Source organism: Cygnus olor, chromosome 2 (assembly GCF_009769625.2).
Source record: "Cygnus olor isolate bCygOlo1 chromosome 2, bCygOlo1.pri.v2, whole genome shotgun sequence".
NCBI classification, from domain to species: domain Eukaryota; kingdom Metazoa; phylum Chordata; class Aves; order Anseriformes; family Anatidae; genus Cygnus; species Cygnus olor.
The window spans coordinates 137,669,982-137,686,402 of NC_049170.1; the positions used below are offsets into that span (position 1 = coordinate 137,669,982).

General features: G+C 37.8%; 1 protein-coding gene across 10 annotated transcripts in view; it reads left to right on the top strand.

Annotated features, from left to right (window-relative positions):
• MATN2 (matrilin 2) overlaps window positions 1-16,421 on the top strand; it is a 69,530-nt gene that overhangs the window by 36,204 nt on the left and 16,905 nt on the right. For 7 of the 10 annotated variants that reach the window (XM_040546605.1, XM_040546608.1, XM_040546609.1 and 4 more), the window contains exons 7-14: window positions 3,444-3,566; window positions 7,390-7,512; window positions 10,189-10,311; window positions 11,884-12,006; window positions 12,159-12,281; window positions 12,631-12,753; window positions 12,846-12,968; window positions 13,180-13,302. In XM_040546605.1, coding sequence (XP_040402539.1) covers window positions 3,444-3,566; window positions 7,390-7,512; window positions 10,189-10,311; window positions 11,884-12,006; window positions 12,159-12,281; window positions 12,631-12,753; window positions 12,846-12,968; window positions 13,180-13,302 — 984 coding nt within the window. The remainder of the gene's footprint in view (window positions 1-3,443; window positions 3,567-7,389; window positions 7,513-10,188; window positions 10,312-11,883; window positions 12,007-12,158; window positions 12,282-12,630; window positions 12,754-12,845; window positions 12,969-13,179; window positions 13,303-16,421) is intronic. The other 3 variants (XM_040546614.1, XM_040546610.1, XM_040546616.1) reach the window with 2 other exon arrangements.

The following is a 16,421-nucleotide window of genomic DNA, read 5'->3' on the forward strand; positions in this document are numbered from 1 at the left end:
TATTGACTACAGTGCATATTATGCTTGTTACGTCACTTAATTTTAACATTTAGAAAGAAAGCATCTAATTCAGACTGCACATCTGACCTTATGATTCAGGGAAAGAGACATACCCCCAAGCAATTCTTCTTGCTGAACTTCAGAAGACTTCTGTTTGTCCAGTTGTAAAGTTTATCAAGGTTTCTCTATACTGCCGTTTGCTTTCAGACAATGTCCCTAATTTAATGTCGCCCACAGATTTGCTGAAGGCATACAGATGGACTATTGCAATGTATGGCTACAAACCCTTCAGAAAGGATAGGCTAGGAAGGAGAGGCAGGGGGCTAGCCCTCTATGTTAGGAAATGTTTTCATTGTCTACAGCTGAAAAATGGTGATGACAGGGTTGAGCGTTTATGGGTAAGAATCAAGGGGAAGGCCAATGAGGCAGATGTCATAGTGGGAGTTTGCTATAAACTGTCCAACCAGGCTGAAGAGGCAGACACAATATTCTATAAGCAACTGGGAGCATTCTTGTAGTAGCTAGTGCTTGTTCTTGTGGGGGACTTCAACTTACCAGAAGTTCCCAAGGAACAGCACCCCGCTGGATCTTTTGCTTCTTAACAGAGAAGGACTTGTTGGAGACGTGAAGGTTGGTGGCCATCTTGGGCCTATGCCCAAGATGATTATGAATTAATAGAGTTTTCCATTCTTGGAAAAATAAGGAGGGGGGTAGCAGAACTGCCACCCTGGGCTTCCAGAAGGCAGACTTTGTCCTGTTAAGGCAGTTCTGAAGGGCAAAGGAGTCCAGTAAGGCTGGACACTCTTCAGGAATGCAATGTTGAAGGCGCAGAAGCAGGTTGTCACCACATGCTGAAAGATGAGCTGGTACGGAAGAAGATTGGCCTGGTTGAACAGAGCTGTGGCTAGAGCCCGGGAAGAAAAAGAGGGTTTATGACCTTTGGAAGAAGTGGCAGGCCACTCAGGAGGACTACAAAGATATCATGAGGCTGTGCAGGGAGAAAACTAGAAGGGCCAAAGCCCAGTTTGAGCTCAGTCTGGCTACTGCTGTTAAAGACAAAAATGTTTTTATAAATACATAAACAAGAAAAGGGAGGACTAAGGAGATTCTCCATCCTTTATTGGATGTGGGGGTGAAACATAGTGACAAGAGATGTGGAAAAGGCTGAGGTACTTAACGCTTTCTTTGCCTCAGTCCTTAGCAGCAAGACCAGTTGTTCTCTGGGTACCCAGTCCCCTGAGCTGGTAGGTAGGGACAGGGAGCAGGATGAAGCCCTCATCATCCACAAGGAAACGGTTAGCATCCTGCTAAACCATGTAGATGTAGACAAGTCTATGGGGCCAGATGGGATCCACCTGAGGGTACTAAGGGAGCTGGTGGAAGTGCTCACCAAGCCACTTTCCATCATTTATCAGCAGTCCTGGCTATCAGGGGAGGTCCCAGTCAACTGGCGGCTAGCAAATGTGACGTCCATCTACAGAGAAGGCCAGAAGGAGGATCCAGGAAAATACAAGCCTGTCAGTCTGCACTTGGTGGTGGGGAAGCTCCTGGAGCAGATTATCTTGAGTGCCATCACACAGCACTAACAGGGCAACCAGGTGATCAGGCCCAGTCAGCATGGGTCTATCAAAGGCAGGTCCTGCTTGACGAACCTGATCTCCTTCTACAGCAATGTGACATGCTCAGCGGATGAGGGAAAGGCTGTGGATATGGTCTGGCTAGATTTCAGTAAGGCTTTTGATACCATTTTCTACAGCTCAAACTCTCAAACACTAACTAAGCCACTTTACCTTACACTTGATGTCTTCTGAGCCTTGCTAATAAAATAAATCATGAAGAAAAGAACAGGGTAGATTTTGATGCTAAAGAAGTTGAGACAACATGAGAGCTCTTCAGAGCAAAAGTGTGTTCTAGTTCCCATACGTTATGAATCACACTGCCTTTGAGTTCACATAAACAACATGAAGGAACAAACTTCAGAACACTAGATTTAAAATGTTTGTAAATTAAAACTTTTAACATAAATTTCTACATGTTTGGCTTATGTACTGAATCTCAGTGACAGTTGCCAACTAGCCAAGACTCACACCCATGCCAGACCAGATCGCTGTATCAGTAAGCAGGCCTGGGCCAAGGGCTCCAGTTTTCAAGATCTTGTGATTATCAAAGAACCGTGGTTTTCTGTTCAAAAACAAAAAGTAAGCTTCAATGCTCAAGGCTAAAAAAAAAAAAAAAAAAAAAAAAAAAAAAAGGCTTGAAAATGTAAATGTTATCAGTACAGTCATGCATGTCTTACAAATTTTCTCTGGGAATTACTCCAAATTTCTTAGAATGAAATAAAAGGAACATGGCTCATTAGGGGAATCCTGCCAACACCAGCAGAGTACTCTACGTGTGGCAGAAAGAGAAGAGGGCAGTAAATTCAGATTGTCAGTGAGGAAGGTAGAGGTAATTCCCAGCTGCTGAGTTAACTGTTAAGAGGACTTTTGCTACTATTGCCACTTGGTCTATTATTAGTGAAGGCTTTCATCACATATAAAGGCTCGATTGCATTAGTCAACCGCATATACTAGAAAAGAACAGTTCCTGCTTCAGGAAGTTAATTATCTCTGGGAATAATAATTAAGCACTGAATTTCGGTTTTCACGTTGTTTAATGAAGTGTTCAAAAGTGCCGGATATTATTAAAAATATAACTTACTTGATTTCCGACTCATTTATCTATTTTTAGCTGTGATGAAGGATTAAAACCATTCTTTCCCTACAATAAATTTGTTAACTCCCCTTATATAAAGCTAAAAGATGGCCACACATCACAACTAAGTGAATGTCAGGTTCTTTGACTTAATTAATAGTGGTTAGCGCTACGGGGTAAATATCCCAGTGCTTACTGTAGTATTATCTTCCCTTCTAAGGTATTTTGTACAAAAGTAGTAGCTGTTTCTAGAGTTTGCTCATCTTTCCTATGATGAGCATTTTAAATGGAAGAGCTATGTAGCAAGCGCTCAAGGCTTTTAAAAACACTGATGCTCTTGATGGCCTGATTGTCCCGCTTTGATCTAATAAATAGCATTCAGAAGCTTGGTTGTGTATTTATTACAGATCATATCAAGCTTGCTCTGAGTAAAATAAATAGGCAATTTTGATGCGGCAGTGTATAGGGCTGAGCTGTGAAATGTTGAGAAATATTTAAGATTCTAACTTCTGTACTGCACGTAGTACATGTGTTCTCCAAGAATTCATTTAAGAATACATATCAGGTCTACCCTAGTATAACAGATTATTTGTCAGAAAGGAACATTTTATTTTCACAGTTTGAAACAATATGGTAAAAGTTCTAAATGGTGCACGAGGAAAAAAATAAAAGAAAATGATGTAAAAGTTTTTTGCCTAGCTTATATCTGAGGAATTATATTTCTCACTGACACAATTTTTTCCATTTAGGACCAGACTATTGTGCTCTTCAGGACCATGGCTGTGAACAAGAATGTGTTAATACAGATGATTCCTATTTTTGTCGATGCCAAGAAGGGTTTAGACTTAATCCAGATAAGAAAACATGCAAAAGTGAGTAATCCTTTGGACATAATGAAGTTCATCTGCTTTTATTTCTTAAACCAGCTGTGAATGGTTTCCTTTCTGAAAGGATGAAAGTTTTCTCTATTATAAAGGTTGAAACAAATCTTTCTTTATAAACTTGAATTTTAACTGAGCCAGTCATGCTGGAAAAATACATAGTTTGCTGTTTCATAGACTAGGTTGTATATTACACATTTTTTTAAGAGATTCAGGAAAACATAAAGTATAATATAGAAACCACAGTGGCTAAAAAAACAAAAAGTTTGTTTCTTATTTTCTTTCTGTCATTGTCCTGTAGTTACACAGATTTTTTTTTTTTTTAATTTTACCTTGCTTTGCTGCTGAGTTGCGTTAGCCAAGGACAGATGTATTTCATTAGCTTTGAGAAAGTAATGGATTGGTAATGTAGTTATGAGAAGCAACTTAAAATCACAAATGAAACCCCATACAGTTTTCTTCAAACTGTATCAACAGCCTCAGCAATGTTAGGGTTCCAAACCAATTGTACATATTATTTACTTCACAAAGCCTTTTGTGTTACAGCTTGTCCTGAGATGGGGTCCAGAAACTCAGCAAGTTTTCAATGTAATGCTGTTAATAAGGAACTATCTTGACCTGGTGAATCAGTTCTAGGGGGGGAATTGTACTGATATTTTATGAGTAGGAATCTTGATTAGAGCAACATAATTATATTTCTAGACCCTCATAAAATTTATCTGTTTTTACAACAATGTTTTCTTTCAGTCTTAAAGATGTTTTCTCATGAAGCATCATTATGTACACAGTGCGGTTTTTACAGCAATCCATACTCTGGCTTTTATTATGTGTATGGTATTTTAATACATCCAGGTTTTTATAGAATGGATGTACCTTTATGAGTATAAGAGTAAAAGAACTATATTGTCTGGAATACTTATTGCTAAGGATTTAATTAAGAATTAAAGACAAATCATAACTTTCTTTTGGGGTACTTTTCCTTAACTTTAGGGGACTCTGGATTTGGCTGTAAATCTGGTGACTTTTTCAGGATTGAGCTCCCATTCCAAAACTTGTTATAACAAAGCTCATGTTAGATAAACTTGTAAAGTAAAGTAGAACATTTGCATATATGTCCTCATTATAAATCAGGAAGAATACATCGCTGGTGAGCAGCACCAGGCATTCCTCCTCCACCATGCACCATGGTGCATGAATTGTAATGACTACAGGAGCAGGGGTATGGAGTCAAAGTGCAGTCTTGCTTAGCCAAGTATTTGCAGTCACCTCACAGATCCACGGCTCACTATCAGATGTGCACAGTTTTAAAAGCTGTCCAAAGCATAGAATCTGGTACCATTCAACAAAAGTGAGTTTTTCCAAGCTGTTTTACTTCAGAAACCCTCACGACTGGCTTGAATTCTTCAGTGCTTTTCTCTCTACAGAAGTAAACTTCTGTGATTTTGGTCAGCATGACTGTGAACATGAATGCATTAATATGGAAGAGTCACTTGTGTGCAAATGTCATCCTGGATACACCCTGCAACATGATGGCAATACGTGCAGAAATGAGTATCTCATGCACTGCAGCAACTAGTTACTGCAGTGGGGTGAGGTGTGAACAGAATGAGAAAATGCTCCTGAGTCCCTTCTGAGATCTTTTTGAGCTATGCAAACCTATGTTTCTGTAAAGTCAACCACAAACCAGCCCTAGTGAAGTCATGATATAGTAAGATCCCAGATTCAATATGGAACTAAAGCATCATCTTCTCCAATACAAATAACTGGGAAAAGGTGTTCAGCCATGGTGTCAAACACAACGGCAGAGCTTACTCTGGAACATCTGTATCATTGCTATGTGCTATTTAACTGCAGCACACTTAAAACTAATGTATGCTGATATGTGGAGATGTGTAGAAATCTCCCCCTGCAATATGTTTGTACTTTCATCAATCTGTTTAATAGTGTCCTCTGTTAATAAGAATGCTACTAAAGGAGGGACCAGTGTTGCACCAGAAGACACCAACAGCACTGCCCACTTCCTGTCACCTAGTTTTCAGCAGATACTGTTGTTGTTGTTTTTTCCAGAGAACCATTTTGCACATCATCTAAAATATTGGTAGCATTTTTGCCTGATGTACTTATGATAAATTTTTCCAAAGGAACACTCTGTCACTGAAATTAAAAATAGTTTATAGGCTAGGGAGTAATTATTTTTAAATAAACTATGTGTGATAAAGCCGTATTTAAAGATACTTGGATGTGTTGCAAGAACTTTTTTAACAATTATGTTTTTAGGCTATCACAAGTTGAATATCTAAAAATAAGTATTTCCCAAGACACAATTTTTTTAAATACAGACCTTTCCCCTTTTCCCTCCCCTTCTCTTCCTTAAAAAAAAAAAAAAAAAAAAAGGCAAATATGATGAACAAATTTACAGTTATACTATTTCTTAAAGCCTGGAAATTAGCTGCTTTGTGAGTACTCCACTCCTTGAAAGCATGTGTTAAAAGATTCTGCATTAGAACCCAAAGTATTTAAATGTTAAAATTCACATTAGTGTGGATGTTTGTATTGTAAAAGATGGTGCCAAACTACAGATGCATTTTTTCACACTCCTTTTTTTTATTATTATTTTCTTCTTTTTTCCACATTTTTTGTGTGCTCTGAGAAGTTACACAAGCCTCTTTATGGTGATGTAAACCCTTGGAATAAGGAGACTGTTCCAGCTGGAACTTGCTTCAACTAGTAAAAACTTACACCTCAGCTTCGCTTGTTCAAGCCAATGTTACCTCTCCTTGTGTATTATGGTAAATCTGGACTGACTCCTGCAAACTCATTGCCTAGTTAAATAAACTAATAAAGAGCAATATTTAAACCTAAGTAATTTTATGTTAAGTATAGGATTTATTTTTTTTAAATGTAGACAGCTACAGACGTGTCTGTTCACATCTGTAAATGATTTGCAAATAGAGAAATGAGACTCTGTTTGTGTCTGAGGGAACTCCACTACTTTTGATCAAGTTAAGCTAAAGTGATTTGGGCCTATATACCTAAAAATAGCCATTAGCAAGACGTGAAAAAAATCTTATGAGAAAGTTCAGTATAAATCTTTTTTCCTAAAATGTGCTTTTTCTATACTTACGGAGTCAGCAGATTACATAGTACATTTGCAAGTGCACGTATCTCACTCTAAAGCTTTGCTGTCTGTTCTGTGGACCAGTTTCATACAAGATTCAATAAATATTCCATTTTATCTGACTTGGAATCAGAATAGAAATAGGAAAACAAAGTAAACGGAACAAGTTAAGACACTCCCATACTCATAATTTGTATCTTTTCTCCACTAGGCTTGAACTGCTGTAACCTGTTGGCAGGATAGTTTTAATTTGTGATTGCTCATTTGTTGAAAAGATTTTACTGTTTATGAAATAATCTGGAAGCTATAATTTCTTTTACGAGAGTTACTAATATTCCTACTTCTCTCTGAGAAAATTTTACGGTGAACAAAATAGAGAGTCTTGCCTTTTAAAGAAAGAAAGCACAATCCTGTGGGTAATACGAGGCAGGACACTTTGCCTTAGTTTCTCTTCGTGACATTTGGCAAGTACTTCATCAAGTTTGTTGTCTGCTGTGTGGGGTTTTTTATTCATTTCACTTAGGTGTTGTTAATTAACTCAGGTTGTTCAAATAGGTGGGAATGCTGCTTAAATAAAAAGCTGTACTGATCTTTTCCCCTTGGCTCTGCCAAGGTATTGTGCACAAACTACAATGTCATAGTGTTTGTACCTAAAACTCCAATGTGCTTTCTTCAATTATTAACACAAATCAATAGGAGTGGACCACTGTGCTGAAAGTAATCATGGCTGTGAACATCTGTGCCTAAATACCGATGATTCCTATGTCTGTCAGTGCTTTGAAGGATTTGTCATTAATGAGGACCTAAAAACCTGCACACGTAAGTCTTCTTCTTGCTCTCAGCTCACCTGGGAAAGGTTTCTGTTTTCATACAGGGAAGAGGACACACCTTCAGCGGAGGGAAGTGATACCATCCAGAGGGACCTCAATAGTCTCGAGAGGTGGACCTCTGTGAAACTCATGAAGTTCAACAAGACCAAGCACAAGGTCCTACACCTGGGTCAGGGCAATCCTGAACTTGAACACAGACTGGGTGATGAGCTAAGAGAGCAGCCCTGTGGAGAAGGACATGGGAGTACTGGTGGATGAAAAGCTCAACATGAGCTGGCAATGTGTGCTTGCAGCCCAGAAGGCCTACCATATCCTGGGCAGTGTAGCAGCAGGAGAAGGGGTAACAGTTTTAAACTAAAAGAGGGTAGATTAGACCTTAGCAAGAAATTCTTTATTCAGAGGGTGGTGAGGTACTGGCACAGGTTGGCCAGAGAAGCTGTGGATGCCCCATCCCTGGAGGTGCTCAAGGCCAGGTTGGATGGGGCTTTGGGCAACCTGGTGTAGTGGGAGGCGTCCCTGCCCATGGCAGGGGTGTTGGAATTAGATGGGCTTTAAGGTCCCTTCCAACCCAAACCATTCTGTGGTTCTATGATTCAATTTATTCTCACAGATTGAATTTCAAAAACACCTTAATAATGTTTTGAAAGCAGACACAGAGTGAAAAAGGACTTGGGAAAAGGCACTTGTCAAGATGACTGTAAATTCTAGTGTTTGCAGCAAGTCTTGGAAGATATGTCCATCCCCAGTTGTTGAGGACAGTTTTCCAGTCACATGACACATGTGTCTGACTGACATTTTAAGATTTGTGTTCCCCAGGCAAACTGAATCGTCTGATCTGTGGCAAAAGTGTGAGTCCCATACAGCTTTACCGCTCACATGGGAGCCCTAAATAGGTGCACAAAAGTTGTCCTGACAGCTCTCCACCCTTTATAAATCTAACGATCACTGAGAATCATTGCAGTTTCATAAACGGCCATATTGGTCCTTCACTGGAAAAAAAAAAAAAAATATATATATATATATATATAAAAAGGGCCAGGAAGAGAGGAATGTGATTATATTTTGCCTGGTTACTTTTCCTGGACCTGTCGTCTTTGATGAGAGTTTTGGCCACCTTTTCTGCAGATTGCAGAGGTACATTGTTTTTCAAGCTTGTTGAGTGTTGGAGTAGCTCCAGACTTAGCTCCTTTACTTGCACTTGGGCCACACAGTTTTAACAGAAATCAAAATGATACAAAAATAATCTTGGATGCAAAGATAATCCTGGGAAAAGTGAGGCAAATCTGCAAAGGCAATTTGCCTTTGTCTTTAACCTTATCTTTGCCTCTGTACTACCCTTTTTAGCCCCACGCAATATCTTGGCAGATATTGCTTCTATCACTGCAAAAATCAAAAAAGGGACAGATAGTGATGCAAAATTAGTACTCCTGTATTGTATATATAATAGGGATTGGGGTGTGCTAGAAACAATTTATCTGAAAATTCATCTAAAAGAACCACTGGAAATTCAGAAACAGCTGACCTATGTTTTTAATAGTCGATCAACTTGCGAATGGAAAAACCCTTTTCCTTTGTAGTAAAAAGAGGTGTTTTATTTCACTCAGTCATTTTCCTCCAGGCTGTAGTTGGAGACCCATCAGCAGCATTAAAACTGTGCTGTGGCTTCTGGAATCCCTCCATGCAATAAAACTGAGAGATTTTGAATGGTGGTTCTTCTTGCCAGTGTATCCCTCCCCTCATATTTATTTAGGAATAAGATTTGTCCTACTCCTGAGCTCCAGATGAGTTGCTGAGACATTGTGGGTTTTTTAGACTGCCATGAAAAGAGTTTTGGCACTTGGTATGTCTTGAATGAGTGGCTGAGTGGGATTAGCATTTAACATATACCACTCCTAATGGGAAAACATAGGGGACATGACAACACTGGTATGATATATAGAGGCACAGGTATCTTAAGACAGCTGGAGGAACACCTGAGTGGTAAATAGATTTCTGCTTTGACAGCTTAGTACAAAACAATGAGTGGCACTGTGTGTGTAACCTATAAAGAGCAGTGAGTGCTCTCTGCGGATTCCTGGGGGTATTGTGTCTTTGTACTACGCAGAAGAAACACTCAGGAAATTTGAGATGAAAAAATGGACCACATTTGACTGTTCTTGTCATTTTCAATTCTTTGCGAAAGCTTGGATGGCCTAAGCCAAAGACCACTGAGGTCCCAGAGAGGTTTTCTGCTTGCTGCCACAGCAGCTAGGTCAGGCACACAAGCAAGTTCTGGGGAATGCCATGTTTACCTCAGATCATTTAGAAACCATTTTTGAAGAGTGTTCACAAGGTAGCTTTTCTGTCTTTGCCACTGTCTTTTATAAAATCATTGTTAAACTGCTGTTTTTATTATAATTCAGTTTGTGAGTACTGAGGCATGGACTCTCTTGAGTTATTCTAAACATTCTCAACTCTGCTTACAGCAGTCAGTGCAAAGTGTACCACAAAGCCTTCTTAAATTTTATTGAAGATGTATGTATATTATTGGATAAGGAACAGGATTGTTGCTTAAGTGACTCAATGTGTTTATATTTACTTGCTTATATGCAATGCAGATACTAGGGATGCAAATAATAGTTTAATTATTAATATTTTAAAAAAATAACTTTCATTGCTCCTGCAGGAGTTGACTATTGTGCTCTGAGTGATCACGGCTGTGAACATTTGTGTATAAATGGTGACAGATCTTATACTTGTCAGTGTTTTGAAGGATACAGGCTTCGGAATGATGGGAAAACTTGTAAACGTAAGTTATTATTCAGCAAATCAGTGCTAGATTTTTATTTCACACAAAAAAAAAATCTGTAGGGTAGGATTTGATTGCCTAAACATGGCTTTCATTTGTGTCATTTTAAATGCTCTAGGATTGCAGAAGTTCACGGTTTCCCCTTTGGTGTCCTGTTTGCCAGCAGTATGTCAATGTCATGGATACTCTAAAGGGGCACTGGGTGCAAACTTTTAGGCACCTGAATGACTCCCTGAATGTCTGGGACATACAAAAAGTAGCTCTGATGCTGGTCTGTTGTGGATCCAAAATTATTTTACTCCAACTTACATCCTTATATCAGACAACTGTAATTTTCTTCTCAAATCAAGTCAAAAATATTTAGCATTTCAAAAGACTTTACAGCACAAAGAAGCCTGCAATACTAATGGAATGTTCACTTTTCCCCAATGTGGTATAAGGGTCATTGCAAAAGAGATATCATAATTGCATTATACCTTTGGCTACGTTACGCAGTTCTGAAGAGTGACAGATATAAAAAGGAATTGAAAATTTCTCTCCAGTATAAGAACACACACTAAGTGATCAAAGAAGAATTGTGGATAAGTCCTTAGAAAACACAGAGGCATGAAATACTTTATAACTATAAACCAAATCATATCCAAAGATCTCATCAACATCTGCTGTTAAAAATTTTTTGTAGATGTTTTTTAAAGTCATCCAGACCCTAACATGACAAATTAAAACCTCCATATTATCAGTTTGTATTACACATACCACATCAACAACCTACTTTGTTAGTCCATGCAAACAGACACAAATTTTGCCTGTCTCAAAAAGTACTGACACTTTAACATTGCAAAAAGCTAAAAGCAAGTGAAATTTTGTGTCCATGCAACAGTCTTGGCAAGAAAATAAAGGGTGGGGAGAAGAAAGTGCAAGTAAGAAAGATGTTAGTTTATCCAATGTTAATAAATAGACAATTTAATTTTATTTTGAAATATAAGTTGTAACTAAGTCACCTATCAGGAAAGCCCACTGAACTTCAGCTTACCCAACTATAGCTGGCAATTTTCAAGAATGCCACAGCAGGATTATACAGTTGGTCTTTCTCATTACATGTAAACACTACATAAACTGAGCTTTTGTAATTCTAGTTTACAGAAAAATGACAAACACCATCTGAACTTAACCACGGGGAAAGAAAGCATAACTACGTCAGGTTTGAGCAGGTTTATTACTGAAGATAAAACGATGGTGATGGAAAGATACGTTTCTCACCAGAAAGTTTACTTGAAATGTGGATGTGGGATTTAGGTGTCTTTGGAAATCTCTGTGGGTAACTAATCTTCATGCTGGGGACACGTGAAATTATACAAACTCTGGAACCAAAACAGTGCACTTTTCCTTAGTAATAAGGTTGTAAAATTTGTACAACAAAGATGTACCTTTTTGTTACAACAGAAATTGACAGCAGGTGGTATAAATGATTTGCAGAATTGAGTCTGGAATACCAGCAAGGACAAGAACATTCAGTAACTGAACATCCTGTCCTTAACTAACACAATTCTTAATCTGTTAAATTACTCTCAGGTAAAAATGTCTGCAAATCAGTCAACCATGGCTGTGAACATGTTTGTGTTAGTGCTGACAATTCCTACATCTGCAAGTGTCGTGAGGGATACATATTGAGAGAAGATGGGAAGACATGCAGAAGTGAGTAACCAATATATATTGAACATTTTTGCACGTGCATTAGGCAAGGAAAGAAAGGAGTTTATCACTTCTCACTAGAAAACATCATTTTGATACCTACATTTTTAACATGTTTTCATTCAAAACTATATTTATATCTGAATCATTCTCAGGACAGGACATCTGCAAATCAGTCAGCCATGGCTGTGAGCATATTTGTGTTAACAAAGATGACTCTTATGCTTGTGAGTGTCATGAGGGTTTCCTACTGAGAGAAGATGGGAAAACATGCAGAAGTAAGTACTCTCGTAATTACTAGTAGACTTTTATCTACAGTATGTAGATCTGTGGAAGTCTTTTAACTAAAAGCAGTAGTTTATTCACGATATACTATTGTTATACCTGCCAGAAGCTTGTAAGAGACTCAGTGGACAGAAATGGTGTATTTTAGTAGCTAAACTGATATGACTGTAGACAAAAAAGACCCACAATTTTTCAGGTACCAAGAGTTAGAAGTGTTAGCTGCCTAAATTTTTGTCCATTTCTTCCAATGATCTCAGTAGACCTAATAAAAGCTATTACTTCTCCCTGCATAATATATTCATTGTAGATGTGCTTTAACCAAAAACCGTCAACTATTCTCAGATAAAGACATTTGCAGCTCAGTTGCCCATGGCTGTGAACATGTTTGTGTTAATGCTGATGAGTCATACATCTGCCAGTGTTATGAGGGATTTGCATTAAGGGAAGATGGAAAAACATGTAGAAGTAAGTATCCTTATCTTTAATAGAAGTTTTCCTTAATAATCTGTGCATTTGTAGACATGTTTTGAAGTCTGGCACCATTATTTTTTTTCCAGATAAAGATGTTTGCAATTCTGTTGACCATGGCTGTGAGCATGTTTGTGTGAACACTGATAATTCATACATTTGCCAGTGCTATGAGGGTTTTGTATTGAGGGAAGATGAGAAAACATGTAAAAGTAAGTTACTTGATGTTAATGTATTTTTTACACTCAGGGGTCTACTGGAGAAGCATGTTGTGTTAGAGATAGGTCTTATTTATGATTTTACCTGACAAAAAAAGAGGATAAATTCATTGTTTTACTAGGAGGTTATTACTTTTAGCATTTATATTTTTGGAAATGTACTCATTTATTAAACTGTAGTAAATAAAATCTAAATTATTCCCAGGTAAGGACATCTGCAAATCAGTCAATCATGGCTGTGAACATCTTTGTGTTAATAATGACGACTCATACACTTGCCAATGCCATGACGGATTTGTACTGAGGCAAGATGGGAAAACATGCCGAAGTAAGTAGCTTATGAATAAAAGCAGATATTTCATTTCTCTTTTACTTGGAAATTATTCAGTGATTCATAGTGGTCAGAACGGAATATTGTCCTGTATAGATCATAAGATTTTTAGGAATTAATTACTCTTTGAACTAAAGCTGTATTTCAGAAAATCAGCCAGTTTTAAGTCTGAATGTGGCTTTTAAAATGTGAACCTCATTTCTGGACTATGCCAAAATTTAATCTTGAGCATAGGATGTTGCTACATTTTACTTTGATGAGTTGAACTTCTAATTGCCACTGTGTTGTTCTGTGTATACTCATGTGGACCATAATTTAACCTGTTCCTTAGCTTAACCTCTTATCATGGTCTTTAGTACATAATAAGCAGATGAAACTCCTTCAAGCTCTTTATATGTTTTCTTATCTTTTCATAAATCTCTTCTTGCTCTCCTAAAGCCTTTTGTATTTATCAGCATCCTTGCGGGGACACCACAGTGGTACAAAGTCTTACAATACAAGGTACAGTAGGGTCTAAGGTATAATAACTATATCCCTAATTATTTTTTGAATCTACCCTTTTTTTTTTTTTATGACCAAAGATAACATTAGTCTCTGACCATACAACTCTGCTAAAGCTCATGTGTAGCCAGTTATCTACCATGACCATAGCCATATAAGACTCTCAGTCACACAAGTGTCCCACGTCCCGTGGGAAGTATAGCCTTCATTCTTTTTTTTCTAAATATGTAAGTCTAATTCTGGCTATTTAAAAATATATATGGCTTGTTGTTACTCAGCCTGCAAAATATTCCCATCTCCTTATATCAGCAGCTGCTCTATTTTTATTTGCCATTCCTTCAACTTTGGAATAACCTGCAAACTTTGTCAGTGATTATTTTATATTTTCTTTAAGATTGTTCATTAAAATGTTAAATAGCAGAGAGCAATTTCTTAGAAACAAAGCCACTTGACAATTCCCAATTTACAATTTATCCTGAAGACCTCTCTAGCCACTGTTAATCCATATAATGTTTATTTTGTAGTTACTTTTGTTTTGTATTCTTAATCAAAATAAATACCAAGGCTGATACCTTACTGGATTCTCCATTGTATGAATAAGCTGAGCTTTACAAAACAGCCTCATAGTCAATTTAAAAAGATACTTATTTACTTTTCCCAGATCTATTTTTCCATAATACCAACTTGATCAATTTTCTTTGATTTTCTCTAAATCAAGGTCGACATTATCTATTCCGTTGTTTTAATGCGGATTAGTGTCAAGCTGACAGGCTTACAGTGAATTATTTATCCTTTTCAAACAGTGTGTGTGTATGCACAGGGGATGGAAACTCCTCAGTGTTTTGGGGCTTCCTTGGAGTTCTGGGAGGTAACAAAAAAAATAACACTAAGCGAAAAATAACACTAAGCCAGCTCTGTTACATCTCTTGGCTGCAAGTGATCTGGAGTTACTGCTGTTTCTTCAGTAGGTGCTGTGTGACCTACTACTCAGCTCACGAAACATCATTCCAACAATATTATCAGTAGCATATTTCATAAGTTCCAGTTTGAATATACTAAATCTTTTTTTACCTTTTCTGGATTAAGATTGACAATTCTATTATTTCTGTCTACTAATTAACAATATACTGTTAGAATGATTTGTTTTTTTTTTTTTTAAATAGCCTTTAAATAACTTACTCATTCTACCCTTCATTTTGTTGCTCATGCATTCCCTTTTCCTTTATCTTATTATTTCCATGTTTTTGAATTTCACATTTTCATTTCAGTAAATAATGTGAATTTTCCTTTAATTCATTATTCATATAGCTGTTTTCTGTTTCAATTTCTAAAGGGGGTTGGTTTTTAACTACTCTGGTACTCTTTTTTGATGATGTGACTACGTTTTTTTGGAGGTATCTAGTTAAGGTTACCTAAAATAACCTTAAATAATGCAGTCATCATTACTTTTTATTTTTATATTTTATTTTATTTTTTCCTCCCATCACAAAATCCTTTGGCTCATAATTGCTTTCAGCTATGTAAAATTTATCCTTCTGAAGTAGTAGCTGTTTGTTGCTGGCTTGTATTTCATTCTGTTTGAAAACAACAAATATTGCACACAGCTGTGCATAAGCTGATGCTAACTGATGCTAATTTTTACTTTCATAACCATTTCTTCTTTACCTGCTAGAACAAGATCTAGTCTAGATTGTTATGTCTTGAATGTAATGCTTGTTGAGTTAGAACATTGTCCTCTATAGTATTTTTTGGAATTTTTGTATTGGCAGCATGAAACCTCCAGGTAATGCATCTCAGACTGAAGTTCTTGTGAAAACATAAATGTCTTCCCTACACATTGAACTTACTTGCTCTGCTAATTGCTAAGAACCGAGAGAAGCTAGTTGATGTAATCTGGATTTTGGCAAAGCTTTCAATACAGTTTCTCACATTATACTTCTGGACAAAATATCCAGCATACAGCTAGACGAATACATAATACAACGGGTGAACAGTTGGCTGATGAGTCAGTCTCAAAGGGTGATAGTGAATGGGGTTACATCAAGCTGGCAGCCAGTCAGTAGTGAGGGTCCACAGGGCTCCGTTTTAGGGCCAGTTCTCTTCATTGTGTTTCTAAATGATCTGGACAGGACTCGACTGCATAAGTAACTTTGCAGATGACACTAAATTAGCAGGAGCTGTTGATTATGGAGGGTTGAGCAATCACGAACCACATGAAATTTAACAAGAGTAAGTGCTGGATTCTGCACCTGGGATGGGGCAACCCTAGCCATATGTACAAACTGGGGGATGAGAGGCTGGAGAGCAGCCCTGAGGAAAGGGATCTGGGAGATCTGGGAGGTTTTGGTCGACAGCAAGTTGAACGTGAGCCAGCAGTGTGCCCTGGCAGCGAAAAGGGCCAAGCATACTCTGGGGAGCATCAAGTGTGGCATTGCTAGCCAGTCGAGGAAAGGGATTGTCTCGCTTTGATCTGCACTGTTGTGGCCTCACCTCAATTACTGGTATGCAGTTTTGGGTGCTACAATATAAGAAGGACATAAAACTATTAGAGTGTCCAAAGGAGAACTATGAGGATGGTGAAGAGTCTGGAGGGGAAGATGTATGAGGAGTGGATG